The sequence below is a fragment of the Manis pentadactyla genome, chromosome 2 (assembly GCF_030020395.1).
Source record: "Manis pentadactyla isolate mManPen7 chromosome 2, mManPen7.hap1, whole genome shotgun sequence".
Classification (NCBI taxonomy): Eukaryota; Metazoa; Chordata; class Mammalia; order Pholidota; family Manidae; genus Manis; species Manis pentadactyla.
The window spans coordinates 114,252,263-114,278,288 of record NC_080020.1 but is presented as its reverse complement, the minus strand read 5'-3'; the positions used below and the strand labels follow the sequence as shown (position 1 = coordinate 114,278,288).

Sequence of the window (26,026 nt, the reverse complement as noted above, 5' to 3'; positions counted from 1 at the left end):
GGGCCCCGCCTCCGTCCCGCGCGGCTCTTCCCAGAATAGAGCCCGCCCTCCGCCCATGCGGAGCCGGGGCCGCAGGCACCGCCCCCTCCGCGCGTCCGCGTGCCGCAGCCCGCGCCGCCTTCCGCCGCCTCGCTCCAGCGCCCCGCGTCGCCGCCGCCGGGCTCGCTGGCTGGCGCGGTGCGAGCGCTGGGCTCCCGCAGCAGGAGAGGACCATCAGGGCCGCCGCCCCCACTTCGGCCCGGGCCCGGGCGGTGGCCCCGCCCTGGGCCCCGACCCCAACCACCTGCCCGGCCAGGCGATGAAGTGTCACTACGAGGCGCTGGGGGTGCGGCGCGACGCTAGCGAGGAGGAGCTCAAGAAGGCCTATCGGAAGCTGGCACTGAAATGGCACCCGGGTAACTACTCAGCAACCGCCGCAGCCCCTCGCAGCAGCCCGTTCCTCGCGACCCTTCTCCCTGTTCTCCCCGGAACCAGTCCGGGAACCTGACCGAGCCTAGACCTGCCAGCCCGGTAACTCCCCTCGCCCTGGAAGCCGGCCGTCTCCGGCCAGGTGGCCCCTGCGCAGTCCTCCCGCTGAGCGGCCTCTCCACCCCTCGTGGACGCTAACGGGCGACCCCGAGCTTCGCTCGAGCTCCGGGTACCCCCACCAGCACCCGGCTTCCCGCGGTGCCACTTGATGGAGAGGACCACATTCTAGGACTTGCTTCTCCCACCCCATCGCAAGCCCACTGAGGAGTCGTCGTGAGCTGTTTACTCAGTCCTAGGCTTGCCCTTTGCTGGAATCCCCAGCGTCTCAGCTAACCCGGGGCTTTTCCTCTGCCCTTAACTTGCCGCGAAAATCCCAGCTACCTAAGTGTAATTTATGGCTCCTTTTTTATTGCAGTCAGGACAAAGGAAGTAGGAAAGGTATTTTTAAAAGCTACGCTTTTTTTTCTTTTAGTGAACTGTTTGAGCAGACCCTTGTATACTCTGGATTTTCTGCAGATGAAGAGTTTTAATTGCGTGCTTTCCCTAGTGAAGTTTGTGTGTTTACTTAGAAATATGCCTCCTTTGGATATCTTTTTGGTTGTAGTCCAGGCATGTGTGATTTTTGTGAAGTGATCTGATCTTCCAGATTGGGAAACCAAGGCAGTAGTTGAATTTCAGCTTTTTAAGATTTATGAGAGGCTTTCATATTACCAGTAATCACTAAGCACGTTTACAGCTTCCAGTATATGCAAGTTGCTACACTGTCGATTCTGAAATGCTTTAGAGTCAGAGTCTTGCTGGGAAGCCTGCCGTATATATAATCCTTATACATACAAAAAGTTAAATACAAGTGCAAGCAAAATAGCACAAAGTATATAGTTGGTAGTTGGATTAATAGAGCAACTAATATATGCCCCACCAATTCAGAGGAGGGAGTTTTCCCTAATACACTAAGAGGCGATGAGTCTTCCCCTTGGCAGAGGAGCCTGGATTTTAGCTGGATCTTGGAATTGGAGAAAAGTGAACTTTATGGGGAAGAGCACTGTGGTGGACAAAAGATAATTCAAGGGACAGTTTCTTTGACCAAGTTCTATTGAGAGTCTGAAAATATGGGTAGGGACAAGAGCTGAAGGAAAGGCTCTGGGCCCAAAGTCAGAAGGTAATGTCTGTAGTTGAGGGAACAAGAAATAAAGGTATGGGTTTATTACTTAGAGAGATTACTAACAGAGGAACTAAAAGTTTGATATACCAAAAGGAAAGAGGTAAATTAGCTGAATGTTCTCACAGCAGGAAGTCAATAGCTATCTCCAAAAAATTAATCCAAAAATAGCGTAGAAGCATATTCTTAGGGTAAATATGAGTTACCATTACAAATCAACCAAGGAATTAGAAGAAAGTCAGGAATTCATTGACTCTCTGGATGGCAGAGTGTGACGAAAAGGATTAATGCTTGTAACCAAATGCATATTTGATTTTGATGACAATATTTGATGACTATCAGTTTTGAGTAGTACTGAAATTAAATTGTAAAGGGCCTTGTCTGTTAGATTAAGGACTGTGAAATTTGTTGTTCCAATAATGGAGAGTTGATGCTGCTTTTATTAAGATGTCTTAGGAAGGTACTATAAAGGTAGCTGAGTGGACTGAAGAGGGCCAGAAACAGAAGTCAGAGTCCACGTGGGCAGGCAAGTACCCCAGCCAGGCTTGGTGTCACAGGGAGTGGTAAGGCCAGGTTAAGAGATGTTGTAAAGAAAAAATTGCCAGATCTGGCAATTAATTGGAAATCAGTGCCAGGAAGTATGCAAGTAATACTAAAATATCAGTTAACTAATTTGAAACCAAACCTTTTAGGAACTAAATGTGAATGTCTTCTTTGGGTTGAAGTACATATACATTTAAGGGATAAATACTCTCCCAAAAAGTGCATGATTTTGATACTCTTTGAAAAAGTGCACAATTTTGATACTCTTTGCTGGCTCATTATTAAGTGTCACCCACAGCGTTTCATTCTGTGTGCCAGTACTGTGTTAGATGTTTCTGATGTTAATATATGGGCTTTGCTTCAAGAATATGTACCTCAGATAGAAAGGCTACCCATTTTTCATTGTTGAAAAAAAAGACATTTCCTTTATTTTATTGAGGAACTGAGAATAATTTCAAGTAGGGTCAACAGCACTGCCTAGTGAAATCACTCCTTGTAAAGGGCAGGCTTTCAATAATTGATCTGATGAATATTTCTTGAGCATGTCACTGTGTGAATGAGACAGGACAGGTCCCTGCCCTGCCAGCTCTTAAAGTCTTCAGGGAAAGAGGAAAGCTACCAATTTTGATCCAGTGACATATGGGCTATATGAGGGCAAATACAAGGTGTTTATGAGCACATGTACCCAGCCTGGACTGGGTGTATGGGTGGGCTGGATAGATATGCATCCCTGAAGAAGTAACATCTAGGTCAAGACTTAGAGCAGGAATGCAGGGAATGTGGAGGGAGGCCAGAGAAAGCATGGCAGAGTCTAGAAAGGGCAAAGAGGTGAGCAGACCAGGTCCACACCAGTCAGGTCTTGAAGGTTGTAGTAGACTGGTAATCTGGATGAAATAGATTGGATTTTAACCTAGAGGAATTGGAAAGCTTTTGAAGAGTTGGAAGCAGGGACAGTGATAGGTTTATATTTCTCAAGTATCTTTCTGGGCTGTAGTGGAGAGGGTGGGTGGGAGCAGGCAAGATGAGGTAGGGTGATGAGGAGGTCAGAGTACATTGAAGTCACCCTGGATGCAGATAGGCCAGGTGATGGAAACTCTGAGCCAAGTGCCAAAACTGTCAGTGAGTATGGGGGAGTGGCTAGGAGGTGCGTGGGCAGTGAACGGGAGGGGAAGAAGCAGGGATGGCCAGATGGTCTGGGTCTTGAAGGAATGTAGTTTGTCCCCAGGGGTGAGTGAAGGATCAGTGATGAGGTGGCTGCCAGCTCTGCCCCAGCCCCGTATGTGAGGGAAACTTTAGGAAAGGGTGTTCTCAGGGAGCCTGGCTGTGGTTAGGCAGGGCTTAAAAGGCATGATTTCTGGAAATGTCAAGAAGGCACTGTAAAAACTTTTGGGAGGGAGTGGAAGAGTATGGGAGCGGATCAAGAGAAAATCACAAAGAACTGTGTGCGAATACCTTTTAAACTTGGATGAATGAATCTATAATACCTGTGGCTTTTGCATTTGGCTAAAATAAACATGGGCTTCCTCTTTTTAACTTACAGCCTATTAGATCTCAGCTCAACCATATAGTCAACCAGTTCAGGTATATTTAAGTGAAATAAAAAGCCTTATGGCAGATTGAAAAGTTATCTTAGAAAGAATTTTCAGTCTGAAGCTGGATCTTATATGCAGATGGTATGTTGATGAGTTTTATGTGTTTAGAAGCTTTAGCTTTCTCCAAACTTCTTGGGGGAGGAAAGAAGGGCGTGGGGAGAAACAGGACGACACAGTACAGCACTGATTAAAAGGTGACCAAGAACCACCCACCTGCCACCCGCAGTCATCTTTTTTGTTTTTTGTGGGAAGATATGTTTTCTGGTTCTTTTGTTTTTGCCATCTTTAATTTGATTTTAATGTGATTCTCTGACAAAAATGTTCTTAATGATATGATGGAGATGTAGAAGTCATGACTGTTTTCAGCTGGACTCACCTTGAAGGTGAATCTAGATGACGTTCAGCTGCATGTGACAGGAAGCTGGCTATAGCGGCTAACCCAAATAGTCATTTTATTTTTCTCACATATCAAGAAATCCAATGGTGGCCTCTCTTGGTAGTTCCAGCTGCTTAATGCAACCATCAAAGACTTGCTTCATCATACTCACCATCAGGCTTGAGTCCTTGCAACAAGAATAAGCTGCTAAGTCTCAAGGATCGAAGTTTATTGTTCTCATGTAGAGGAACAGATGAGCAGGCAAGCCCCAGAAAGGCGTCCTCCTCCAGGAGGTCGCTGGACTCTGCTCAGCAGGCCCTCACTCGTCATCCACGGTGGCGCCTGGGGATCCCCGCCAGCAGAATGGAGGCTGGAAGGATAAAGCAGTGACAGAGAGGGTGTGCTAGGTGCCCTTTGAGGAAGATTCTTAAAAGTTGATCAGAGGATATTTTGACAGATGTTATTCAGCAGAGCCTAGCTAGTCATACTTCAGAAGAGACTGGGAAGTGGAGTCTCAATTCCGGGCCCAGGTGCCCACCCTAGAGTCAGAGGCCAGTTCTTCCTGGAGGGAGGCAGTGTACTAGCAGCTGTCTCACAATTCTCAGAGTCCAACTGCAGGCATTAAACCATGGCTTTGGGCAGGACATAGGGCATGGGTTAAGGGCATAAGGTATGTGCTACCAACGCCCATCCTTTTCATCTGGAAAACCAAGCCTGTCCTGGGAACCTTAGTAGACATCTGTTTATATCTGATTAGCTAAAAATGGGGTCCCCTGGTAACACCACGTCTTGCCAATGGGTTTCAGCCCCAGGCAACTTCACTATGGATTCAATGTGACCAAAGAAATGACAGTAGAACGTTTTTGGGGTAAAAGGGTTATATTCAACTTTATTTCCACAGTGGCAGGTCATTCACTAGAATCCTGTCCACTCAGAGCGAGTCTGCATGCAGCAAGCCGGTCTCTGCCTCTGGGCCTCTCTACCTGCACAGCCTTCTCAGTCTCTGTCCTCGGCACTGCCACCACTCCAGTCTTGTCTCTGCTCTCCTGCAGCCTTGCAGCCATGCCACCATGTCGCCCAGAGCACTGGGCAGGGCTCTTTATATAGAGTCAATAACGACATAATTTGCCCACACATGTGTAGTGAGCTAGCCAACCGGAGCCAGGTGAGAATCCTGGCCACAGGAGCCTTCACTTTATCCACACCCCAACTTAAGAAAGTCTGGGGAGGAGAATTTCTTAACTGGGTATATAATCACTGTGAACAAAGTAAGAGTTTTGTTAGGAAGAAGGGAATAGATACTGGGTAGATAGTACTGTCTCACAGAGTGGTGATCAAAATCCCAAATAATTATAACAGCACACACTGAGTGTCTTTTACAACATACGACCCATTGCAATGGGGCTACAAGATGGAGTTTGGAAATATTAGTTGGAAATAACAGGAAATCTAACCACAATGGCTTAAACAAGAATTTTTTTCCTCATAAGAAGCATTGGAGGTAGGTGCCTGTTGCCATTGTGTCAGTGGTTCCCCACATCCCTTGGGATCTGGCTTTGCCTGCATGGTCTCAAGTGGCTGCTTAAGCTCCAGCTCATTCACAGCCTCAGACCCCAGCCCCTTGCCGCCTGTGGGCTGGAGGCTGCCATTCTTCACCACGTGGCCTTCTCCATAGTGTCTTCATGTCCTGGCAGCTGGCTACTTCCAGAGAGATCAGAGAGAGGAGAGCCGGAGGTGAAACAGTAGTCTTCCATGAACTCATCTCAGAAGTGATGTGCAGTGCCTCCTCACTGGTGCTCCGCGCTGGCCACACAGACCAGCCCTGCTGACCTGGGTGGGGACTATGCTGGGGAGTGAATGCCAGGAGGTGGCCTCATCCTTCGGGGCCATCTTGGAAGTGGCTCCCTCCTGAGGGCAAAGATGCTTTTCTGAATTTTGTGTTAAGGAAGCACAGCAAAAGGAAAAGCAGCTAGTTAGTACTTACTTTTTAAGCTTTATGAGGCTTATTTTGGTGTATGTTGTTAAGAAAGAAAAACTTTGTGAACAATAAACACAATCTAGCACTAAATAATGTTAGGCCTTGTATAACTGATTTGATATGCATGTTTTTGTTCCTTCTAAAAATAAGATGTATACTGTTCAGGTTTTCCATTTGTGAATATCCAGATTGAGTGCTCAGTGATGCACCAAGGCTTAGGGAAAAGCCTGAAATTTCTACTCAGGTAGATGCTTATATCAGATCCTGATTATCAGCTATCATCGGTGTCTCTGCCTTTCCCTAATTGTTTTACTTTGTTTTGTACACACCTCATCTGTTTACAGCATTTGTCATGGAAGAGGTCCCTTTTAGATTGTGTCCTCCACTTTTTTGATAATTAAAATTCTGTGGCTTTATTTTAACAGACAAAAATCTGGATAATGCCGCTGAAGCAGCTGAACAATTTAAGTTAATCCAAGCAGCATATGATGTGTTGAGTGACCCTCAGGAAAGAGCATGGTGAGCATCAAAATCCCTCCTGCTCTCACGAATTTTGTTGGGAAAAATTATCAATAGATAAGTTTTTAAAAAAATATGTTGAATGATTTGTGATGTGTTTGAAACATCTGTCATCTATTCATTATATAAAGTGCAGTGTTTGGGTGGAAGGAACCTTAGTGATGATTACACCAACTATCTGGATTTTACAGGTAATGAAAGAAAGTTTGGCAGTATTAGGTAGATCGAATTTTGATACTTATGAAGTGACATGTCATTAAATGATGTCTCTGGTATATAACATTTACTGATGTCAGACAAGGAATGATGTTGACTTGTCCTTGAAACTCAGATTCAGTGTAGTGATACAAGAATCGTAATATTTTCCCAGTAACTACTTTATATAAAGAAATTAAGCTTCTACATCTATGACAGATACTTTTACTAATGATGACCTGATAATTTAATACCATTACCAAGAAAAATTTCTACACTTGAAATTCTGAGTTTTCAGATTCTCTTGAACTTTTTGCTGCAAGGAAGTAGGTTTTAAGTCCTGACGTAACTTGAGATTAACCCAAAGAGCAGGTGGGTGTTCACTGCTACCGTGAGTCTTCTGTGTGTTAAACACTGTACAGTACAGCTTGCTGTCAAGAGAGAAAGACTGTGTAGAGAAAATTCTTCTAGAATTGTCTTTTAAATGAAAGTCAGAGAGAGAATCCTAAGTTTTCTCCTCCTGAGGAATTTGCCTTAGAAATGATCTGGCCATAGAAATGCTTTTGCCTTCCGTTTGGGAACTTTGAAATTCTTTCCTGGCTGCTTTTTGGTTTAGCCTTTCCTCTAGACTCTATTGTTTTCCTGTCTTAAGGATTCCCTTGTCTTTTTATTTAAAGCCCCTGCCTATTAACTCTTCTTTTGGCTGGAGGCAGTACTGTACAATGGCTAGGAGAACTGTGGTCCTTCCAGTGCAGGAGACCTGGTTTTGAATTCCATCTTTGCTGCTAATTACCCTTAGGAATATGGAAAACAAATTATTGACTATTTGCTAAGCTTCAGCTTCCTGTTAGATCTTTGCGTATAATAACTAGTTTACAGAGTTTTTATGAGGAGTAATTGTGTGTGAGTGAAGCTCGTAGATTATTTACATAAACATTCTGTTACATGTTGGTAAATTCCCAATCACAAATGTGTAATTAGTCTAGGAGCAGATTATATCCAATACTGTCCTAATCAATAATGTTTTTTTCCTGTGAAAGTACAGCCACTTCTCTAGGAGAATCTGGGAATTCTGTGGTATATTAAATTCTATGATTCATGTGGGATAATACCATATAATGCCAATGACGTATTAGAAGTTGCAGTCATAGTTTTAATCAGCAGTTCTGTGAAAGATTATGAAGTCTTTTCGTGTTGATATTTTTCTTAAAATCTTTTGATTGTTCATTCAAGCATATAATAATACTGTTTTGTCTGTTTCAGTGTAAGGAGTACTTCTAAATTTTTATTTATTCAGCCTTCAGTGATGATGGTAATTTTTGTTGTTGTTGTTTAGGTATGATAATCATAGAGAAGCTCTACTTAAAGGTAAGCTTGATGGGGAATATAAAGATGACAGCTTAGATTTGCTTCGCTACTTCACTGTTACCTGTTACTCTGGTCATGGAGATGATGAAAAGGTAAGATAAAGGAGCTGATTCTTAATTTCTTATCAAGTACAAGACTTTCAAATACAGAGAGAGTTCTTAAAATTATTCTATAATAGAAAGTTGAAACAATGTTCATCTTAAAAACTGAAAAAACATTGCCTTCATATGTAAATTGTCAGCATATAAAAACCTCTAGCTGAAATCTAAATGTACTTTAAGTGACAGGTTGAACCTGAACTTCTTTAACATTAAAGTTTTCCATGTTTTATTTTAAAATCTTATTCTGTATTCTGTGATTAGACTAGATTAGACTATGAAAGTATTAAGAATTTGGTTTCTGTTTTTTAGGGCTTTTATACTGTGTATCGTAATGTTTTTGAAATGATTGCAAGGGAAGAACTAGAATCTGTGTTAGAAGCAGATATTGAGGATTTCCCGACTTTTGGAGACTCCCAGAGTGACTATGATACGGTAAAAGAAAACTGCATTGCCATTTTACAGTTAGCGTTTATTTATTGGTGTGCCTTTTCCCCATTTCTTTATTTTTAAAAAATGGATTCTGCTTGTTGGTTCTGTTCTGTGACTCTCTTGCTTCCGGAAGGACTTTCAGCTCCCTGCAGCCTCCCCACTTTACTTTTCCCTGTTTATTGACTATGGTCCCATCCCATTAATTTCCTCATTGAAGTTATTCTGAAGCGTGATTTATTCTGTAAAGCCTTAGGTGGACTGTCTTTTCCATTCATTAATAGTAATGTTAGGTGTATGAAAAAAGATGTTTTGCATCACTGATATATGTTGCCTTACTAGAAAGGAAAAGTTTAAAAAAACCTAGCATTTTACTTCTGACTTGCTTGGTCACTAGGTAGTCCATCCTTTCTACGCTTACTGGCAGAGTTTCTGCACTCAGAAGAACTTTGCTTGGAAGGAAGAATATGATACCCGACAAGCTTCAAACCGCTGGGAGAAACGAGCCATGGAAAAAGAAAACAAAAAGATTCGAGACAAAGCCAGGAAGGAGAAGAATGAGCTTGTCCGTCAGTTAGTAGCGTTCATTCGGAAAAGAGATAAAAGAGTGCAGGCCCATCGAAAGCTTGTGGAGGAGCAGAACGCAGAGAAGGCGAGAAAAGCCGAGGAGATGAGGCGTCGGCAGAAGCTGAAGCAGGCCAAGTGCGTACTGCTCGCTGGGTCCCTCGTTGGTGCCGGTGTGGGGCTGGAGGCGACCTCGGCGGGGTCTCGTGGGCTTCCAGGCTGGGTCCCATCATCCCTGCTGCAGCCTTCTTTTGTTTTTCTTTCAAGTCCTGTATTGGACAATGTTTTTTCACCTACTGTGAAAAAAGTACTTTTTTTCCCATTGAATTGGAGGTTTCTCTTCCTTTGTACTTGAGATCCTTTACAGGCTCATGTAAAATTTAGTAACAACTAACGTTCATTGAATTCTTAGTCTGCATGGGCCCCGTTTTAAGCACTTTTCTCACAACAATTCTGTGAATTAGGTTCTGGTTTTTATCCTCATTCTCCTGAGGAAACAAGGCCAACTGGTCCGAGGGCACAGCTAGTAAATTGCTGACGTGGGAATTGAACCCAAGAAGTCAGCCCTGTGCCCCTTTTAGCCACCTTGCAATACAGCCCCTTTAATCGTGTGTTCTTAAAGATTTAGTTCATTTTAGTGTCTTTAAAGTTTATTTTGTTGTTTTCAGTTAGTGTAAAAGCTTTGTGTCCAAAGAATTATAGGGATTCTTTTTAAAATTAATTCACTTCTTAAAAATTCTACCTACCCCACTCCTCGCTTTTGAAAATTACCACTTTACTTGACACTTAGATGATTTAAAAATACCTTAAGACTTTAAATAAGTTGCCAAGAGGTATATGTTTCAAAAGCCATATCTAGTAGAGCAATCAAAATCAAACAGATGACAGATTTAAGTGACTTTTCCCTGGTTTTAACCAAGCACAGGTTTTAAGTTGGTAAGCATTGGCCCCTTGGGAGGGGAAGCTCTCAAGGGGATGGATTTGAAGCCTAAAGAGTAAGTAAAACCAATTTGGAGACACGCTTCTCAGTGTAGCTGACTGCTGTGTGTGTTTAGACTGGCAGAACAGTACCAAGAACAGAGCTGGATGACAGTGGCCAATTTGGAGAAAGAGCTCCGGGAGATGGAGGCACAGTATGAAAAAGAGTTTGGAGATGGATCAGATGAAGATGAAATGGAGGAACACGAACTCAAAGATGGACAGGATGGTAACTTCCTCGCTCATTAAGAAACTTTAGAAACTAAATGTTTTCATGTGCAGAGGTTGTGCATTGAAGTTGCTTACAGGTGCCACTTGAGAGGCCTAAGTGTAAGACGACAGGCATGGGAGAGCAGGTGTAAACCTGGAGAACACCTGAGTTCCAGCCGATTGCTGCCAGGACCAGTGTTGCCAGGGTTTTTGTGTTTGTTTGTTAACTTAAGCTGGAAATCTGGATTTTTTTTTTGATGTGGCAGATAATTAAAATGAAAAACAGAATTGTATGGGCCAAGCAAAGGTAGTCTGTTAAGGTAGTCCAATTCCAGTAATATGATTAACAAACTTTTCTGAACATGTTTTAAACAGTTTGTGCTCTGGCTGCATAAATATATTGACAAGTGGGCATATTGATAGATGGAACTAAATAGTCATTTAAAATGCATTTCAGCAGTAGGTCAAGTTTTAATGGTAACTGTAGAAAAGCTGATAGTGTGCTGATCTGTGTGATGTATATAAATTCTGCCTCTCGTTTCTGACTCTAGAGGGGCTGCTCTTGGTGTGCTCGAATGGGTTTTTTCTCTGATTCTGGCATAAGAGCAGGCATGTGACTATGTAAAAGGCAAGGACTTGGTGGTGTTGAGGATAGTCTCTGTTTTCCTCATGGTCTCTAGCTATTCCATGAGAAGTAAAACTGGATAATCTAAGCACATTTAAATCAATTTTACCTTATCCAAAAATGTGGTTTTTCCAAATAGCCCAAATGAAATGATAGACTTATTTATTCAAAATGATTATAAAATGAAATGTTTTATTAATGAATTAGAAATAGTATTGTGAAGTGCTTTGAAAATTATAAAGCACTTTATAAATGTGAGGTGGCGAAAGTATGTAGAGTTTTATAATTTATAAAGTGCTTCCACACATAAGATCTCATTTGATCCTCACGCAGTACCCCTTAAATGTAGATTTTGCTCATAGAATTATCTCCATTTTACTGATGATGAAACTAAGACTCTGAAAAGCTATGGCATGTACTTGAGAACATACAGCCATTTTTAGATCCAGATTTTATTTTAAAATCCAGTATTTCTTACTATTTGATTAATCAAAGATAATTTTATGTATGCATTATGTTGAAAGTACACAGATAATTGGAAAATAGCATATACTAAACATTAATACTAGATAGGGTATGTTTTGATCATTTATTATTTCAATGAGAATGTCCTTCAGAATCATATTAACATCACTAATAATAAACCAAGTCTCCTCAGTAGACTTATGAAAAGAACTGGGAATGTAAAGTGATTTATTTGGACCCTTTCCATTATAATTCAGTGTTGCTTTTGAAAGGTTGACTCAAATTCTGGTAGCAGAATTTGTTTTTTGTAAGGAAATACAAACAGTTTAGTTTCTCATTTGTGTGGGGCACCAGATCATTATTAAAGAGGTGTAATTTGTTATCATGTTTAGATTTGTGTTCTGTTCAAACAGGAATCTGACAACCAGCTTCCCTCTCATAGGTAAAGACAGTGATGAGATGGAGGACGCTGAGCGTTATGATGGCCTTTACTGCCCAGCATGTGACAAATCTTTCAAGACAGAAAAGGCGTAAGTTTAGTATCTTTGAACTAACCATTCCTTTTGAGATGAAATGTAACACTTTGAAGATCCTAAAAAGAAATGCTTGTAGCAGTTGATGACTAGCCCTCACGGATCATCGTGGGGGAATTTCTATCCAGTGGGGGAGGAAGAAGGATTTATGCCTGCAAATAAGCCTGTGTACTGATTCTCACTCATGTCGATATTCCAATGTAATTGCTGCTTTTTAAACATGTACACTGTCTCCAGAAAGAAAGGTTGCTTGTTTTGGCAAAGAAGGCAGAGTCACACAGGCAAAGAGGCTAGATCAAAGCCAGTCATCTTTCTCTGGAGTTGGTGGCAAACTCACTTCTAGGCATCACACTCCAATGCAGCCATTGCTGCCGCCCGAGAACTTTGTGTCCTGTGTAAAGCATATTTGCTGCAGTGGGAAGACTGTATCTTATGGGAACAATGGTGAAGAGACGTATGAAAAGAGATATTATTGTAGAGAGGGGGAAAAATATGAAAGAAAATGAGAGTAGAATCAGTCAGGGAATCGGAAACGATACACATGCAGGAAAGATAGAGACCAGAGGATGAAGATGGAGATGTAGGAGTCGTAAATGGCATTCCTGCATAGCCCTCAAGGGAATAGTGGAGCAAGAGAAGTGGCGAGAAGCAGGAAGGTTAGGAACAACCAGGAAAACAAAAGCAACGCTGAAGGATATGTAAAAGTGTATTTTTTATTTGGAAATAATGTCAAACTTAGAAGTTGCAAGAATAGAATATAAGCGCCCATTCCTCTGTTGCTAACATTTTTCCCCCATTGCATGCGCTCATTCTCTATATACATACACAGGTTTATCCTGAACAATTTGAGAGTAAGTTATATACATAATGCTCCTTTACCCTTAAATACCTCAGTATGCATTCCTTAAGAGTAAAGATACTCTCTTACATAATTGCAGTACAGCTATCAACCTCAGCAGGTTTATAACATAGATACGGATACGGTACTTTGACCTCATTTACTGCCCGTCTTCAGCCTCTGTCACTTGATCCTTCATTAATGTCCTGTATAGCCTCTTTTCCACTTCAAAACAGGACCCAGTCTAGGATCATATATTGCATTTATTTATTTAGTCTCGTTTAATCTGCATCAGTACCCTTGTCTATGCCACTGATATTCCAGAATACTGGCCCTTTAAAATATCTTTTTAATAGAGTATTTTTCAGTTTGATTTATTAGAGTTAAGTTACACATCCCCAGCTGGAATACTGCACAAGTATGTTGTTTGCTTGCAGCGTTTCATATCTGGAGGCACATAATGTCTATCTGCCCTTCATTGGCAGTAGTAATTTTCCAATCTAGACATTCTCCAGTTTTCTCACTGTAGAGTTACTGTTTTTTCCCTTGTAACAAATGTCCCCTTATAGCATGTTTAATCTGTAGGGAGACACTTTTAAACTATGCAGATAGCTTGCTCCTTCTTAGCTTTAGCATCCATTGATGATTTCAGCGTGTACCAGTCTTGACTCGAATGTCCCCAAGTGAGGCTTTTCTGATGCCAGTGCTCCTTCTGCAGTGCTAGTCATCATGTGCTTCTGCTGGAAACAAGAGCACTCTTTTCCCCCCACTTATCTGTCTATTGTCAGTGTGAATTTTTGAATATTTTTCAGTGCTTTATAATTCATTATTGCTTTCTTCATGCTCAGATTTTTCCAGATATGGTTAGTAAGAGTTCCTTCAAGCTGGATGCGGTGTCCTTTTGACATGTCCCAGTCAGTTTTTTTGAGCACTAACTTTCTGTCACAAGATGTTCTAATTTCTACAAGGAACCTTGGTCTGAAGGAGAATTTTAGTAGAAGGAAGAGTAGAAACCCAAACTAGAAAACCAAACTCTGAACAGATGAGGTAAAATTGATCATGACCAAGTTTCCTACTTTCTGGCTCAGAGTTTGAGACACAGGGGTACAGATGTGTCTGAGCTCACATTTGAGTGATGGGAATGAGAAGGGAGACCCCTCTTGAGAAGGTGAAACATAGCTGTTGAGAAAATTCAAAAGGAGGTAAACCATTCTTGTACTTAAAGCCCTCACATCATAGTTTCTCAAATTTATATATATTTCCTTTTTTAAAGTTAGAATGTCTTGTGACTTCGCTGAGATCCCTCAAAGGCCATAGCACAGCCTGGACCATATAAGCATTGGCAAGTGCTTAGTAATTAAAAGAAACAGCAGAGAAGACTTGAATTTTAATTGGAAAATAAAAATAATAATTTGACCAAAATAAACAAAAGAAAATACATAGATAAAAAGAGGGGAGAACGCTGGGTACAGGAAGTAAGAATGTAGTTGTGGGCTTCCAGTGTTCTTCCTGCCTAAGAAAACCAGACAGAGTTCCGTTTCTCTTTATGGTATCATTAACATTTTGCTTTGTTAATGGGAAAAAAGTAAATTTTAGCTTGGTTGCTCTTACCCAGCAAGGTTTTTGGACACATGTAAATTAATCGTGTTGTAGTTTACTCACATCAGATTGTTCTTTCAGCATGAGGAATCATGAAAAATCAAAGAAGCATCGGGAAATGGTTACCTTGTTAAAACAGCAGTTAGAGGAAGAGGAAGAAAATTTTTCAGGAACTCAAACTGATGAAAATCCACTGAATGCTAATTCTGAGGAAGAAGTAGAAGATGCTCCAAAACAAAAGTACTTCTAAAAATGTTACTAAACTACTTATCACATTTAGAGAGTGCATTAAAATGGTGTTTTATCTGAAAGACGTAATTCTGTTATGCTAATATTTTCTGCATTTCTTCTAGTTAAGGGAACTTACAGTATTGAAGTAATATGTCTTTACAGAATATATTATGACTACATTAAAAGCAGGTTTATACTTAGGTAACTGATATACTAATTACTATCAGTTAACCACTTATAATTATCTAAAATGATAATGTGAATATTTTTGTTTCTTTTTATGCTTTATGACATTAAATATTTTTAGTATTCTCCTTTGCTCTGCATTTTGGTATTTTTCCTTCTCACTTAATAAGTCTTCACAAAGTATTTGACGTTTTAATTTATCTTTGTTCTTAGGCTTTCCAAAAAACAGAAGAAAAAGAAACAGAAGCCAGCACAGGTATGTTGAAAAGCTTTGTTAACATTGAATGTCAAATATTAAGTTGGAGTACTTTTGTTTACTCAGTTATAATATATGTCAAGGAGAGGGACTTGCACTCTATAATTTTATGTTGCTTGTAAAATGGATTGAAAAGTGTTGAAAAATGTTTATTTTCTCTGTTCTCTGTGTATACCTAATTTAATCACTATTGGTGTATTTTTAAATTTTGCATGTGGATTCCCATAACAGCTAGCTAACTGGCTGAGTGACTGTATTTAAAAAAAAAATATGGACACATGTGATGACTAGATTTTTAAATAAAGACAATTCAAATCAGAAAAATATGAAAATTTGGGGGTTGGTCACTGTATATTTAAGTTTATTCTGCCATCAGCATAAATGAAATTTTGCAAAAGGAATATTTGGTTAGAAATTTGTAATGACTGTGATTCTTGAAAAAATGTTTGTATTACTCAGAAATGTAAGTAGTTTAAATATATCACACCTGGGGTCTAAATCCAATCTCTATCTTCAGTATTACTTTTCAATATAAGGGTATTAAGTTGTATGTATATGTAACAATCCTGTGGATATTTTTAGACCTACAAAAAACAAAATGAGATTGTCCATTTTACTAAGGATATTTGGTAGTTCTAAAGGGAATGGAATTGATTTCTGTGCCATTTTAATATCTAATTATATTAGATATAGGTATTAAATGTTACATAGTTCTTTTGAAAAACTGAAAATGTTTAAAATATAAGGTAACACTAATACTTTTTTATAAAACTTTAGATTTGGCTTAGTTGACTATTTTATCTGTTTCACATTCCAAAAAAGTACATGACACCTAAGTTAATCACTGTTAAAATTATGACGTTAAAAAGTTGTGTGTTAGTAGTGTGTACATTGTGAAGGCCTGTTGAAGCAGTGACACCCCAGTAGCAATGAGCATACCTAATGCACACATCTTGGTTTCTAAATCCCCTTCCTAAAGGACTCAGGGCTTGGTCCTTAGAGAAACAGTTGATTTCAGGGCTGGGTCAAGAAAAGTACAAGGTACCTGCATCATCTTAGACTAGAAACTAAGGAACTATTTAAAATGGTTGGGAATACATCAGAAGTACCCAGTGGTCCCCTTAAAGGCCTGCTAAATTTGGTAATATTTGAGTTATCAAAAGGAATAATAGTAATAGATTTTTACACATTGATTTTGTTAAAAAAAAATTGTGTGTCTATATTAAGCCCAAAAAGTGTTGGAGAGAGGAGGTGAATGGGGAAGCTTGATTACAGAGGAATATGAATTAGGACAAATGTAAATGGTAGGAGCACTAGAGGTAGAAATATCACTGTTCTTCATCCACCAATGTAATAAATGTTCACACAAGAATCACCAAATCCATTGTGTAAATGATTAGGGAATAGGGTATTTATACAAATCTCAAAGTAATGCTCTGCAAATTACTTATTAGTTAAAAAAGGAAAAAAATATTTTATTTGTCAATAGCACCTTAACCAAATGGTCAGACTTTAATCACTGAAAAATGGACAAACTAATGTTTTGCCTCCTAATGTAACACACTGAGAAGGACACAGAATTATCTTTATAATATTCTTGTTAGAAATGTGTACCCTGAATCAAATCATGAGGGAGCATTTGGAGAAAGCCATATTAACTATGGGACCTTCTACAAAACAGTGATCAAATTGTTAACACCATAAAAAAAAAAGAAAAAACGAGTACTGTTCTAGAATAAAGGAGATTAAAGAGATATGATAACTAAATGTAATATATGATCCTCGATTGTACCCCCTTTCAGCGTTTACAAAAAGACATTATTGGAATGTGAATATGGACTGTGTGACAGATAACACCAGTGTTAAAGTCCTGAGTATTAAGAAGGTATTGTGGATATGTAGGAGAATGTTTTTGTTCTTAGGAGATGACATAGTGATGTGTCCTGAGGTCTGCCTATAGTTTAAATCTGTAGTTCAGCAGTTCACCCAGGGAAAGTGTGTGTGCAAAGAGAGAAACTATGGGAGGAAGCAAATGTGGCAAAATATTACCCAAAATAAAAACAAGAGTTGCACTTAGTGAAGATACATTTGCCAGGCATCTTTCTTTTGTAATGCCAGGTTGTTGTTTCTTTTTCCTGAGTATGAAAATAACATGTGCTTCTAGCAGTTTGGAAAGTACAGAAAGCTATAAATAATTACTCCTAGTTTTGCTTACAGGTACTACTTAACATTGAATTAAATTGTAATTAGGCATTATAAATTTTTCTCTTCAGTTTTTGCTAATGTGTTGTAAACATTCCAGCTAATGTGTTGAATCAGTATCTTTGGAAACATGATTTTTAAGAGCTTCATAATTTTCTTTCATATATTGAACCATTCACTTACTGGGCATTTGGATTATTTCTGGCTTTTCCCTAACTTAATTTTTCTCTGATGAGCATTTATGTTCTTAAATTATTTGCTTTTCTTTTTTATTTTCTGAAAGTATACTCCTACCAGAGGGCTTAGGACATCATTGTTATAACTATTTGGCAACATAAGTCAGTATAATTACAGTATTTATTTTGTATTGCATACATGTTTATTACCTAGAATTATGATGGTAATTTCCATGAAAATGGAACTGGAGAAGGAGTAAAGGTTGAATCAGAAGATACCAATTTAAATCAAGACAGTGCCAAAGAATTAGAAGATAGTCCCCAGGAAAATGTAAATGTCACAGAGTTTGTTGAACTTTGTGGTGACCCAAAAAATGAAGCGAAAAGGTAAGTCAAAACTGCATGTTGTTTTCTAATTACTTAATATTGATAGTAAGGGTATCTTTTCGTACATTAAGTAGAATTTCCTCCCGCATGACTGATGAAGTAATGTGGGGATATCGGTGATTTACACGTTTATCCAGACATGTACATGTGTATACAGATGAAACATGTCGGAAAGAGAACACTCAAGGAATGAGGCTCACACACATTTCAGCAACATGGCCAAAAAGTCAGAAGTGCCTTGGATCGAGTGCTGTTTCATCCACTGAGGCTCTTACTTTGTCCTGGATCAGTAATCCTTTTTTAAAAATTTTATGAATGTTTATATACCTCTTCTATTGTATCATCGATCTAAGCTCAGTATCTTTTTGTTTTTTATTGCACCTACAATAAAATGCATAAATCTGAGGGTTCAATTTGATGGATTTTGACATGCAACCACTGCCCAGATCAAGATACCAAACAATCTTCACTGATTTTTTTTGGGGTCCCTCAGTGAGAACAGGACGTGCCCCACTTGACTGCAGCATCGCTCACCAAATCTCAATGCTTGTGACTGTTGCCCTGTGTTCAGCCCCACAGTACAGCCTGTCAGGAGGTCATGTCCACATTCTCCTCTGTTCCCCTGGAGCAGAGAATAATTTACTCCTTGAGAAAGGATCTGAACAATAAACAGCCTCAGACTCCTGTCATAGGACCATGAAAAAATTCAAATGACAGGATAAAGTGGGAGCCTGAGTTGAAAATGCATAGCACTGGGGCAATAGTGAAGGGGCAGGGGAATGTACTTGGGAGTTTAAGGAGTTTTGGGAGCACACGGACAGGATGGAGGCCTAGAGTTGGGTGGCAGCTGTAGGAAATGGAAAACAGGGAGCTGCACCAACTGGTAATATGGAAGCTTTGAAGAACTTTGGAGAATGGAAACCTGGAAGGGGAGGTCACACACTATCTGATGCTAGGTGTTTGTTCCTATTTTATAAATAAGGAAACTGAGTCCCAGATTAAGTGACTTGCCTAAGAACAAAAACCAGGCAGTAGAAAAGCTGTCATTTAATCCCTGTCTGCTGACTCCTTGAAGACACCCCGATCACCTAGTTCCGTGGGGCCTACGTGTCCTGTAAAGGTCCCTTGGGGGCTCTTTGGAGGGTATTCAGGGTGGGCTAAAAGGCAGGGCTCCAGGCTCCTGGCCACCTGTCTCATCTGGAGCTCCAGTGGTTTCATTTGTTTTCCATATTGCCTCTACATGAGAATTTATCTCAGGAGGAAATTCTCATTGTTAAAAGTCAGACTTTGGCACTACTGATAAAGTTTGGCTTCCTCATTTTTACTGATGTGAGAAAAGGATTCAGACAACTCAGGTGAGCTCATCATAGCTGAGGAGTGGCAGGGCCGGCGGAGACGTCTGTGCCTTGCCGTGGGCCCTTCTCCAGCTGCTCCGCAGTGTGGCTAACTTGTGAGAAGTTCCTCTTTAAAAAAAGTGTGTGTATCGAGAGTACTTGTAAAAAATAAAGGTCTTAGATAATTACTTTTAGAGATGTAGCTGCTGTCTTTCATAATATTATAAATTGTTCTCCAGGAATATCATTCTAAATTTTCTTGGATATGTTTGTGGCATACTGTGATGGTTTTTGTAAATTAGTAAATGTCAGTCTGTTGCCTTTATGCTCTGTGTCCTCATCTTGATGCTTTCAAAGCTGGCTAAATACTGCATAATGTTGTATTAACTCCTAATCAGCATCTTTTAAATACCTAGGCCATTTAACTTATTATAGACTCTTGGTTTCTGCCTTAAGAATAGTATGCTCATGAAGGGGCTGGCAGCATTTTCCTCTACTCATTATAATCCAGCCCATCTGTTCTGTAAATACCGTTGCTCTCTGATTTTAGCCAAAGAATTTGGGAAAATATTAAATGATCAAGGAAAATGAAGATTCATAGAAGATTGAGTAGAGGAATATTCAGGAGTTAAATTTGAATAGGAGCTGTTGAATATACTGACTGGCAGAGGTTGAAGGGTTAAAGGATACAGGTGGGGGGAAACCCACCAGATCAGCAGAAAGGAGATAATCATTTAATAAAAGAAAATTCTTCACATTAAACACATTTAATTTTATAAAAAAATGCATGACAGTGTTTTTAGTTTTCTCATTTCACTGAACCTTTGAAGGTTCAGAAGGTTGTGTTTTGGGGGAACCCATTTAATGTGAGTACCACTGGTTGCTGTGAAGATGATTTGCTTCCGTAAATGAGTATTAAGTGCTTTACTTTTTTACAGAAACACACTGGACAAAAATTTAGAAATATCTTAGAGGTCTTGTTTTAACTTATGTTTCAACAGTTTTAAGTAAATTCTTTAATTTTTTTGTCAAATTTGTTATCTACTATGATCCATAAAGTTGCTCTTTAAAGCTGTTCATTTAAGATAGAAAAATTAAGTAGCTCGTCCATTAAAATTAATTAATTAGTCTTTAAGTGCAAGACACTTCTGAGTCATCTTGGGAGCAAGATGATAGTTAAAAGGGGTATATTATTATTATTAGATTATACTGAATTCTTTCATTTATTTTCCAGTGTTCCTAAACCTAAAGGAAAGAAAGCCAAAGATATGAAAAAATCTGTCAGAGTACCTGCTGAACCACAGACAGTGGTAGGTCAAAATTATATTGACGTCTCTTCCTTGGACCTTGTTGTTTAAGCAGTGTAATCTACATTCTTTATTCTGAAGATATGTGTGTTTGGAGAGCCCTTCTTTTCCTACTGTGTAGCTGTGGATCAGCAGTTTTCCTGGATGATCATAGAATTTATATATGTGCTACTGTTACTTTTTTTTCTTTAAAGTAAAAAGAAGCCCATTGGAAATAGAAGACTGTACCAGAATAGCTGCTGTGCTGTTTTCCAGTACTTCGAAATCTAAAGCCTTGGTCTGGTCCATGTGGTGCATGCTAGTGAAGACCTCAGGCTGATTGTGTTGGTTAAAGGGGCTTCAAAGAAAAGCTACCTCTGTTGAGCCTGTCTTGGTAGCTCTCCAGTTTGTTACAAGATCTTCATTTTGCAATTGTTTGATATTTAATTTTGACATGAAAACATAAAATACTGCTCTCAGATAATAACACTTGCTTTTATTTATCTTTTCTCAGAGTGATGTTCTTATTAGCTGTACAACCTGCCATAGTGAATTTCCATCCCGGAATAAACTTTTTGACCATCTAAAGGCCACAGGTCATGCGAGAGCACCTTCATCATCTTCTTTAAACAGTGTAGCAAATAGTCGAAGCAAGAAAGAGAAACGTAAAAACAGATAGAAATTCTGCCAACACATTTTCTTTCTGATTGTCTCTAGATTTTGAAACCAAAAACTGAACTGAAGTCATCTAGAGTTAAAATTTCAGTGATCTGCAATTTGTTGCATTGTGGAAGATTATTTTTTATCTTTTAAAAACATTTTTTTTGTTTAATATATATTTTTTAAACATTTCATTAGTGATTGAATATACTTTTGCCATACAAATTGACTTGAATATCTCAAAGCAGGTAAATATTGTAAAGTATGCTTTCTTGATTTCTGTTGGCTCATGTGGACACAAATGTACAGGGAGAATTAAATTATTTTAACACTTACAAATGCCCCTTTCTGTTTCATTTTGTGAATTTAGCATTACCTAATTTATATGATATACTTCATTATCCATCAAAGACTCAGATCATTTTTAAATTTTCCTAAATTTTTTTCCACCTGATAACATGACTCCACAGCCCTGATTTTAAAATTATTTCTAAATAGCTGATTGATTACTGTACTTCTCTTCCTTTGAGGACAATGATAGGTAGAAACTAATTGAACATACACAGTTGTATTTCAAGAATAGTATCTCTTCAAGGTATAATTGTTTATGAAGAGATTTTTATTTATAATTATCAACAAGATACACATTTTGGTTTCTTTTCACTCCGATTTGAATTCTGGAAATGGAAGCAAATTAATTTATTTGGTCCTCCTTAGGCACAATGACAGCTGTGAAGCATGCTGAATTAAGGCAGCAGATGGTTCAGAATATTTACTGACTCTAACAAGGGATATCCTTCCTTGGGTTTTGTTCCTTCACTGTTTTCAGAAGGTTTGGGTTTTTTTTTCCATCATTCAATGGAGGAAAAACATTTTTTAATGGAAGATTTTTGAATAGGGATGATATTTGTGCTATCTATTCTATAGCAGGGATGAATATTGAATCAACAGAAATAGGGAGAATCATTATAAGTGAGTGTGGTCAAGTATATGGATCAATGAGGAGTCTGTGTTTTGGTTGAATTAAATAGGCAGTTCTTTTTAATGTTTCTATGATTTAAAGAACTAGAGTAGAATTTGACATGTCAGGTTTACAGTTGGAACCCTTCATTGAAATAGGCTTTCTTTTGATTGGTCTTAAAGTAACTTTGAACTATTTGAAATATATACTTTCTGTTTCTTACATCTTTGAATATTCAAATAAAGGAATCTTCAGTTATGTTTAAGCTCTAAAACAGAAAAGTCCTGGATGGCAGCATCTTTTCTGAAAGCCTCGTGGATAGGTTGATGATGTGGACCATTCTGTGTGATTGACTTGAAAATATGCATTTGTACTTTAATTTTTCTCTTTTTTATTTAGAGATATGTGTATTTCTTTACTTCCCTATATCTAACTTATATTAATAATTCCTCATAATGCTTTTTTTCTTCCCTTTCTTTGTCCCTTCAAGGGAAATACAGCCAGTTTTCTATCTTTGGTCTTAACCCCCAAGCTTCATGTGAACACTCCACCTTGCTCTGATTTGAACTAGATGAATTTGCCATAATAATGAATAGGAATACTAATGAACAGAGGGCATATTAGTCACATGTTAGTGTACTGTAAAAAAATACAAAGTCATGTTGAATGGCAGATTTGCTGCAAATGTTCTCAGACCTTCCTTACCTCCCCTTGTACCAACCATGTAGGTATTTAATTCATTTCTGCTTTATGTGAGGATTGATTGGGGTTACTTGTCACTGTTATCTGATTAACAAAAATCAACCATAATTTTTAAGGGATCTTCACCTGTGTGATTAGACGTTAGCTCTCACTTCTGATCCTATGTATAAGATGCTGATAAACCATTTAACTTTTGAACTTCATTTTCCTTATCTTCACAGATTTCTTAGAAAAATATTATCACCACTTATCATATGGAATTAGTATGAAGGACAAATAAAATTATATAAAAGCAGTTTTTTAAATACAAAAATTTTATGCAAAATGTTGAATTTAAATGGACTAAATCTTTTTTCAGTTAAAATATTTGCAGACAGAAGTATATATGTTGAATTAAATATGTGTTAAGTTTTATAGGAATTTCCTTCTCTACTTCTGAAGATGAAAATAGAAACATATATTATGCCAAGAGTAAAATACTACTTTTGGTAAATCACTATGTTTGATTTCATTTGTCTGAGGTAAAACAATATTCTAAAATGTATGAGCACATATTTTACATTGATCTCATTAAAGGGCAGTGATAACTACCATCTTGATAGAGGTTAGGTCCAGTTATGGAAGATGCATAGAATGAGAGTTCTGGAAAGAGTGGCTAGGGGAAATCTTTTCACTCCATAATTTAGTCAGTGGTGCCAAAGCTGGGGTTCTCTGTAAAGCCCCATGAGACTTCCTGTTTCAAAATAAGAGCTGTATCCTTAGCAAAAGCACACTTTAGGAAAATAGGTCTGTATCAAAATGAAACTTCTATAGAACAATAGTCACCCTAAGTAAAGAGACAAGCCTCAGACTGGGAGAAAATGTTTGCAAGCCATATTAGTGACAAAGTAGTAGTATCCAAAACACATTAAAAAACAAATGAACCTCCTGCAAATCAGTGAGAAAATGACAGCCATGCATTTAAACAGTAGTTCTGAGACTTTCTGTTCTTAAGACTCATTTACATGCTGAAAAATTGAGACCCTCAAAGAGTTTTTGTGTGTGTAGATTATATCCATTAACATTTACTTTATTAGAAATTAGAGGAATTTTTTAAGTGCTAAATTATAAAAATAATATATGTTAAATACCAACTATGGGAAATAAATTTTTCAAAATAAGTTTAATGGTATGAGGCAATTTACATTTTTGAACATCCTTTAATGTCTCCCTTAATAGAAGACAGTGGGTTCTCCTATCTGCTTCTGCAGTGTTACTCTCTGTTTTGGTTAAAGTATATGAAGAAAATAGAGCCTCACACATACAGAAAATGGGAAAAAGAAGGAAATTTGGGGCCCCATGGGGCCCCCAGAGTTCTCAGATCACACTTTAGAACTACTGCACTAGAAAAATGGGTAAAATATGTGAAAAGAAGATGGAATAGTTAACATGAAAAGATGATCATTGTCGCTGATAATCAGGGAAATAGCACTTAATAATTGTTTCACGTTTTCAGTTTGGCAAAAGGCAAAAAGTTACGCAAGGTCAATTGTTGGTAAGGATGGAGATGGGAACACATTCATTTCTTCTGGAGTAAAATTCACTCAATTTGACAATGTCTGTGAAAGTTGAGTCTGTGTGTGCCCTTGGCTCAATAAGGCTAGGTATGACCTAGCTCTCACTCTCGGTGTTCACGGAGCCACAGCCTGGGTTCCTCCTGGGAATTCTCAGGAAGGCGGTTCTTGGGGCCCCCACTGGACCTGCTAAATGGGAATCTGTGGTTAGCAAGATTTCTTGGGTGACCCATTTGCTCCTTAAAGCTTGAGAAACAGTGCTCTTAAGAATCCGTGTGCATGTGTACAAGGAGACTTAATGAATGTTTGCAGCTGAACTGGTTTAATCTAGGAAAAGTTGTAAGTACCTTAAATGTCAGTGAAAAAGAAGTGCATGAATTGTGGCCTATGCATAAATAAGGTGGCAAACAAGCAGTGAAAATGAGTGACCTGATCTGTAATGTTAGTGGATAGCCCTTGAAAAAGATATTGAATGTAAAGAAGCTGCTGAAGATGAAATGTATGCCATTTATACATTTTTTTAAAATACTGTTTTTACTTATAGAGAGAATATAGAAACCTCAATGGCAAGCACATCATGTAGGAAAGTACTTGCCTCTGGTAAGGGAAGGAGAGGAATGAAATTGGGGTGTGGCAACAAAAGGGACCCTATCTGAGTCTGTTTTTTTTTAAAGACCTGAAGGAAAATACTAGCATTTATTAATTCTGGATGGTGGGTAATGTTACTCTGGTTTTCGCGAAATACTTGAAACATCCAGAAAAATAAAAATTAGTGCTCTACCTGCTGGCAGAAAAGACCCGTACCAGAAAGGGGAGATACAGCGTTTCAGATCTGCATTTTATTCCTGGCATATTCCATAGCTGAAATTGTGTCAGAGGCTATTACCTGTCTCTCAGTATTCATAATCCCTTTTTCCCTCGAATTCTGATTTTTAGTTGTGCACAGCCATCTAGGATCTAAAGATTGCTTTCCCAGCGTCCCTTGCAACTAGAGGGCCAGTAATTTGAGCGACTTTTGGGATGTTTGTTCCTTCTACCAGCTTCAATGAAGAATTTATGGCTGGAGCTCTAGCCCCTCCAACAATCCTCAACAAAAAAAGCACAGGAGTTTCATTGCTGACACCTCAGAGGTAGGACCGTACCAGCCCCAGACCACCTACCTCTGCACTTGAGAGAAATAAAACATCGCTGAATCCTCTTGTTTTGTGCTTTCTGTCACATACAACTCAAGTCCTGATTGAGTCACATTTTAGCATACACAGTTACCTAAATGAGAAGTATAGCTTAAACAGTGACAAGAATATGGGCCCTTAACTCTTAAGAGATTTTAGATCAAACTCCAGTGCTAGCATAAATTCTCTGATTTTGAGCAAGTCATTTAAACTCTTGAAGCCTTTTTTTTTTTTTTTTTGAGAGGTGAGACCAACCATGTGGAATTGTAAGGATTAAAGAATTGTAAAGGCTTTTAAGTGTGAGCACTATGCCTGGTATATAGTAGGCATTCAATAACTGTTAGCTTTTACTTTCAATAATCTCTGCTTAAAAATTCTTGCTT

The 26,026-nt window shown here is 38.7% G+C and overlaps 1 protein-coding gene across 3 annotated transcripts; it reads left to right on the top strand.

Annotated features, from left to right (window-relative positions):
* Positions 1-63: 63 nt before the first annotated feature.
* DNAJC21 (DnaJ heat shock protein family (Hsp40) member C21) lies at positions 64-25,664 on the top strand. 3 transcript variants are annotated; one of them, XM_036884921.2, is made up of 12 exons: positions 64-395; positions 6,542-6,635; positions 8,167-8,290; positions 8,609-8,731; positions 9,123-9,427; positions 10,345-10,496; positions 12,010-12,097; positions 14,619-14,777; positions 15,168-15,210; positions 17,803-17,975; positions 20,544-20,619; positions 25,408-25,664. In XM_036884921.2, exons 1-12 carry the CDS (start codon positions 299-301, stop codon positions 25,423-25,425), a joined length of 1,452 nt encoding a protein of 483 aa, XP_036740816.2. In that variant the 5' UTR covers positions 64-298; the 3' UTR covers positions 25,426-25,664. The 3 variants fall into 3 exon arrangements, with proteins under 3 accessions (XP_036740816.2, XP_057351941.1, XP_036740815.2); XM_057495958.1 differs by lacking the exon at positions 25,408-25,664 and adding an exon at positions 20,811-21,083; XM_036884920.2 differs by lacking the exon at positions 25,408-25,664 and adding an exon at positions 21,110-24,040 and having other exon boundaries at positions 65-395.
* Positions 25,665-26,026: the final 362 nt, after the last annotated feature.